This window comes from Engraulis encrasicolus, chromosome 5 (genome assembly GCF_034702125.1).
Source record: "Engraulis encrasicolus isolate BLACKSEA-1 chromosome 5, IST_EnEncr_1.0, whole genome shotgun sequence".
Taxonomy (NCBI): Eukaryota; Metazoa; Chordata; class Actinopteri; order Clupeiformes; family Engraulidae; genus Engraulis; species Engraulis encrasicolus.
Genome location: NC_085861.1, coordinates 19585503 through 19591915, shown reverse-complemented (window position 1 = coordinate 19591915; position 6413 = coordinate 19585503). Strand labels below are relative to the sequence as shown.

The window sequence follows — 6413 nt, the reverse complement described above, 5'->3', positions numbered from 1 at the left end:
CCCCCCCCCCCCCCCCCCCAACACACTATTCTTTACCTCCTCACTCCCCCTGCCCTTGCCCGCTATTCCCACCAGCTCTACAGCCCCCCCGCCCCCATATCTTTTATATATATATTTTTTTATTACAATTCCAACAGTCAGAACTTACAAATTATTAGGCCTATCCATTTGGCATAAATAGGCTAGTGTAGATTATGGCAAAACTTGATAAATGCATGATGACCAGACCATGTTCATCAGTTCAGTTTCCCTGCATTGGCTGTACAGTGAGTGCAGTAGATTTGGACATTCTGGGCCATTCCAATAAATCATAGCCTACACATTTCGCACCTTTTCACACCGACATAATTTCAAGGTAACATACCGGTAGGCTACTGTAGTTCAGTAGCTACAATGCCATGATTCAGCTAGCATTTTCTCTTCAGCATGAGATAGTGCTTTTATTTTGAACAAGCTTCGGACACATTGCTTATAGTGTCGCTGACTTCACGCAGCCCCCTCTTTCCAACCCAGGCCACATTGGCATACGTAACCGGTAAACTGTCGGCTGTGTTGTTTCGTTTATTTTTCTGTTGTTTACGCTGATTTTCTCTTTTTAATTAAAACTCTATCTCATTTAGGTGTGCCAGAAGGGATTCTATTGCAAAAATGGTGGCGACAAAGAAAACGGTAAGTGAACTATGAAGAACTACCCAAACTTGCTCGCTAGCAGTGTTTAGCCCAGCACCGAGCTTTCACGTGGTGGTACACTGAGGCGAGAAATAGTATTGGTGTGAGTCCTCAGGGTTTATTTGACAGCCGAAGTATGCCTTAAGCTGTGTATTAAAGTGAGTGGTGTTGAGAGAAATCAGGGTGAATTCTGTTTTGTGCGATAAATGAAGTTAATGGGCAGGGCAGGGCAAGGCAACTATTGCTACAATGGCAACCAAACTACTTCCTGTTGTATATGGGAGTAATGATGAAAACCATTTGTTGACTGGTGAAGACGTTTGATTGACTTGAAAATGAATGCTGACAGTTGCACTTGCACACCTGTCTTGCTCTTCTCACATTTGTGCACGTATTGAAATCAACAGCTTTCTTTTGTAAAAGAAGGAAAGAAAGAAATCAGATTTTCTTCTGTTATGATCCTGCTACTTTTTAAATATTAGGCCTACATCAACTGCTCTGGGCCTTGGTAGGCTTAAACACGTTGGGCTTGTTGTCTTACCACCTCCTCCAATGAATGTCATCATTGACGTAAAAAAAAAAAAAACATATATTATTTATTTGCACATGTACAACCACATTCTATGTGTCATGGTCAATTATTCCCTTAGGCTATTCAGTACCATATGCCTGTGAATTTCAGAGTGCCCCTCAAACACTCCAGTTTCATAACATTACTAATCATATTTTGTGAGATGGGACCCAGAATGCTTGGCTACGTTACAGGGGGTGCATCCCAATATGCGACCTTGCCTCCTCCACTTGCCTCCTCCACTCGCTTCTCGTCATGATGACATCACTGACAACAGCATTATATTTCAATATCTTGCAAAAGCTCAATTGTAGGGACTGTTTTCTCATTTGCAATTGGGATGGTGAATGAAAAACAGTCCCTCAAAAGTTGTTGTGGCTAGGCTGACAGCTGGGAAACTTTATCGTTTTCTCCACGGAGGATGGGCCAGGAGGCAGGATGAGGAGACAAGCGCAAGTGGAGGAGGCAAGGTCGCATATTAAAACGCACTCTTAGTGTTGAGGGAATTAGAAGTCTTTGGCCAGGTCATCCATTGCACTAGTCCGCTTGTGTAGCAGGAATAGTTGACCGAGTATAAGTGTGTTGGTAACAATTTGTTTGCAAGTTGTGTGTTACCAAACATATAGGTTAAGCATGTTTATAATTTTATTATTCGTTTTTATTTACTTTTATTCATTACGTTTATTGTTATTATCTGACCTACAGAATTGTTGCAATGAAATTGTTAGACATGGTGTCACACACCTTGATGCGAATCATTCTCGTCTGTCTGTCCACTCCATGGGCAGTTCAGGGCTAGTACTTCGCAAGATTAAAACCAACACGAGAATCCAGATTAGACTATTCATGTCTTTTCTTCTCTCCCCCCTGCTTTTGTTGGTGACATATTTATACGGATACCATCGCATTTTGTTTTGCGTCATGCACAGGTAATAGTTTTCTGATGCAATTGCAGAGAGGAAGTTGTACAGCCAAATGATCACATTTTATCTGCTTGAGTTGGTGTGTTTGGTTTGCTATCAAATACCTAGGGCTGGGCTGGTGGGCTCTGTTTTAAAGGTGGCTGAAGTGCAAGGAGGAAATCCTGGTTTATGTTCATAGTACGGCCCTTGGATGACTTTTATGGCCCTTGGAGAAATTTGAAGTGGCCCTTTCGAATAAAAAAGGTTCCCCACCCCTGACCTAGGGAGTGTGAGTCAATGCCATGTGACAAGCTTTGACCGTACTTCTTTGTTTACATCCTGTTCCACAGAAAAAGACCCTGGAGTCTATCAACTCCCGACTCCAGCTGGTGATGAAGAGCGGGAAGTATGTACTTGGCTACAGACAGACACTGAAGATGATCCGGCAGGGGAAAGCCAAGCTGGTCATCCTGGCCAACAACTGCCCTGCTCTGAGGTAACTGTGAGCCATATGTCCCATGTTGAGGCTCTGCATCAGTGATGGGCAACCTGTAGTCCATAGTTGTAAATCCAGTGCCACATACTGTACTCAGGGAAGCAGACAGAGGGGGCCCAAAATGGGTTCTCATTGTATGTATTGGGTGGGGGGCCCTTTCAGATGACTTTGTCCTGGGCCCAGCCAAAGCTGTCGGCAGTCCTGTTCTTTTCAAATTGTTAGACATGGTGTCACCCACCTTGACGCGAATCATTCTCGTCTGTCTGTCCACTCCATGGGCAGTTCAGGGCTAGTACTTCGCAAGATTAAAACCAACACGAGAATCCAGATTAGACCATTCATGTCTTTTCTTCTCTCCCCCCTGCTTTTGTTGGTGACATATTTATACTGATCCCATTACATTTTGCTGTGCGTCATGCACAGGTAATCGAGTCTCTGTTGCAGAGAGAAAGGTGTACAGCCAAATGAGCACATTTTATCTGCTTGAGTTGGTGTGTTTGGTGTGCCATTGAAGATAGCACACCAGTCATGGTCAATGCCATGTAACAAACTTTGACTATTTCTTTCGTTGTAAATCCAGTGCCACATACTCGTAATCGGCTGGTTTTACCCATCCTATTCCACCAGGTGACCATTCAGTCTTCTGGTTGAACTATATGCAGAGACGGCCTAATAAGAGACGGAACACTTCAGAAAGCCCCCATAGGAATGAACGGGTGCAATTCGCTACGCTACTATGGCGTGTGCTTGCACATATCCCACCTGTCCGGTAACAAGAGCCAATTGCTTGCTGAGCTGCGCTGTCACTTATCCAGTCATCTCTCCGTCTTGACGCAACCTTTTATGACTGCTCATAGTCGAGCGGCATGCCCTGAGAATCTGCTTCAGCCGGTTGGTTGCTGATGACCTGTGCGGTTCACATCGGGTAGCTACTCTCATTGGGTTGCAACAGAGTCCGCGGCCACTTCATCTCACAGACTGTGAAGCAGAACGTATGTCGTGAAATTCCGCTCATGACTAATCTGAAATAGTATCCCAAATAGTAAGACCGGAAGCGTAGCCAAGATTGCCGCCGAGTGAAAGGACTTAAAATAAACGACTTTGCTATATGTCACTGTCAGCAGGGCCGCTGCAACTTTTGCTGGGCCCAGGACAAATTCATCTGAAAGGGCCCCTACCCAATACATAGAATGTAATGGGGACCCAACTGGGCCCCCTATCTCCATGGGCCCAGGACAACATACCCCTTTGTCCCCCCGGTCTGCGGTCCTGACTGTCAGTATTGTTTTTCATACAGGTTTTTCCTCTTGCAAACCAGAAGTCGTAAAATAACACTTCTGGCTCGTAAGGGGGGAATTCTCCAGACTACAGGTAGTGTTTGTGTACTGATTTTGTGTACTTTTTTTAATATCCTGCAGGAAATCAGAAATCGAGTATTATGCCATGCTGGCTAAGACGGGGGTGCATCATTACAGTGGCAACAATATTGAGCTGGGTACAGCTTGTGGTAAATACTTCAGGGTCTGCACACTCGCCATCATTGATCCTGGTAAGTACAACAACAAACAGTACATACTAGTTCCACTCAGTTTGTCTTGGCAAACATGGTGCTGCATTAGCCATATGCACTGAAACATGAACACTGACGTGCACAAATGCGCCTTTTGAGATCGAGCATGAGATTTGAGCCCAGTCCACATGCAGTAGTAGCCTGGCCACACCATCCTATGTACTTCCACCCAAAGGCCCAACCCGCCCAGCTCGGTTCGTTCATGTTTCTGCCAATCACAGGGTGTATGCAGGGTTTTAAAAAGTATTAAAAGGTGATAAATTAAAAAGTCAAAATTTAATGGCATTAAAAGTAGTACATTTGCTCAAAAAGTATTAATTTTTGAAAAAAGAGGTATTTTTTTTGTTGCACCATTTTGATTAAAAAAAATCTTTGTTTATTCACTGTTTATCACAGTTTTTCCATACACCAGTGATTCGCGCAACAGTAGCCACCTGACCTAGTTCATAGCAGACTTTTGAACAGCACTCTGGAATCGCACTGCTCCCTTTCGGGCGTCTTTTTGCAAAACACGAAAGTGTAATGTTTAGAAGGTAGAAGTTACAAAAGATGTCTTGTTAATACTGGAATCGGAATGTCGTGATGGTTGTAAAAAAAATCTAAAGGTAGTGAAAAAGGGTATTAAATGGTAGTAAATTTGACTTCAAGATTGCTGTATATACCCTGAATCAGCGAACAGTTGAGCGATAGACTCAGAATTCACCTATAGAGCAAATTGTAGTACATCTTCCAAACGTTACTGATTGGTTAAGGGAACTCCAATGAATTTAAATTGCAGAGTAAGGTCCCACCATGGAACGGATTCCTCTTGGCTTGTTTCAGACAGTCTGCTTTCGCCCAGGCTAATGCAGTAGCCTTCTCAATACTTGAACCAGTGCAGATGAATGAATGAAAAGTTTGCAGAAATTTTGGGAAAGGTCATCAAAAACCCCTGTCTCATGTGGCTTCCTGGGCACCTAAGAGAAGTGTCTTGGTTGTTGTGAACTTTTCGCAGGAAATTCAAGTGGTGGCGTCATCGCTGTGACATCATTTGGATGATTACAAAATTCATGTCCTACAAGGAACATATGATCACATCAACTAATGCAATGAAATTGTTAGACATGGTGTCACCCACCTTGACGCGAATCATTCTCGTCTGTCTGTCCACTCCATGGGCAGTTCAGGGCTAGTACTTCGCAAGATTAAAACCAACACGAGAATTCAGATTAGACCATTCATGTCTTTTCTTCTCTCCCCCCTGCTTTTGTTGGTGACACATTTATGCTGATCCCATCATATTGTTTTACATCCCACACAGGCGTCTTTTCTTTTGTCAATTTCTTTGCATGCATCAAAGTTCTATGTAGCCCTATGCTTGAAATATGTTGTTGGCAATGGGTAGTAGACTGTAGGTGCATCCCAATATGCGACCTTGCCTCCTCCACTTGCGCTTGTCTCCTCGTCCCGCCTCCTGGCCCCTCCTCCGTGGAGAAAACGATAAAATTTCCAGGCTGTCAGCTTAGCCACAACAACTTTTGAGGGACTGCTTTTCATTCACCAGCCCAATTGCAAATGAGAAAAAGACTCTACAATTGAGCTTTTGCAAGATATTGAAATATAATGCTGTTGTCAGTGATGTCACCATGACGAGAAGTGAGTGGAGGAGGCAAGTGGAGGAGGCAAGGTCCCATATTAGGATGCACTCTGTGTGTGAGTCATATGGGGTTTTCATGTGTAGACTGCTGTCCTTTTCATGCGGCTTCTCCTCTCTGCTCTTCTCTTCTCTTGTCTCTTCTCTCTTCTCCTCTCTTCTCTTCTCTTCTACTCTCTTCTCTTCTCTTCTACTCTCTTCTCTCCTCTTCTCTTCAGGTGACTCTGACATCATCAGGAGTATGCCCGATCAGCAGCAGCCGGGAGAGAAGTAGCTGCACATACGTTATCCAAAGTTGTAATAAAAAAATGACAAAAATTGCAACCTTTTGTTTGTGAAATTTCTGCAGTACTGTTGCAATGTGGTGTTGTTTTTTGCGTTCACTTTCGTATTGTTAGAAGGAACAGTCCACCCCTTTTTAAATATTTTCAGTATTTGTATTAAACATTGTGTGTATCATTTTCTTAACAGACTGTTCAGCATTTTGTGCCAAGCTACACTGTGGAAGTAAATGGTACCATTGGCACCAAGCCACAAGTGATCTGGATGGAATTAAATTGTTTTGCACTCCG

At 43.5% G+C, this 6413-nt stretch overlaps 1 protein-coding gene across 1 annotated transcript; it reads left to right on the top strand.

Annotated features, from left to right (window-relative positions):
* The first annotated feature begins 466 nt into the window (after positions 1–466).
* On the top strand, positions 467–6165 carry LOC134448366 (large ribosomal subunit protein eL30). The gene is made up of 5 exons (XM_063198044.1): positions 467–535; positions 621–669; positions 2493–2638; positions 4057–4187; positions 6060–6165. Exons 2-5 carry the CDS (start codon positions 649–651, stop codon positions 6113–6115), a joined length of 354 nt encoding a protein of 117 aa, XP_063054114.1. The 5' UTR covers positions 467–535; positions 621–648; the 3' UTR covers positions 6116–6165.
* Positions 6166–6413: the final 248 nt, after the last annotated feature.

Bases quoted from the DNA above. Each gene is read 5' to 3' on its own strand.
- LOC134448366 (XM_063198044.1), top strand. From the start codon at position 649: ATGGTGGCGACAAAGAAAACG. The intron at 670-2,492 runs GTAAGTGAACTA...CCTGTTCCACAG, and splicing joins TGGTGGCGACAAAGAAAACG to AAAAAGACCCTGGAGTCTAT. The intron at 2,639-4,056 runs GTAACTGTGAGC...AATATCCTGCAG, and splicing joins AACAACTGCCCTGCTCTGAG to GAAATCAGAAATCGAGTATT.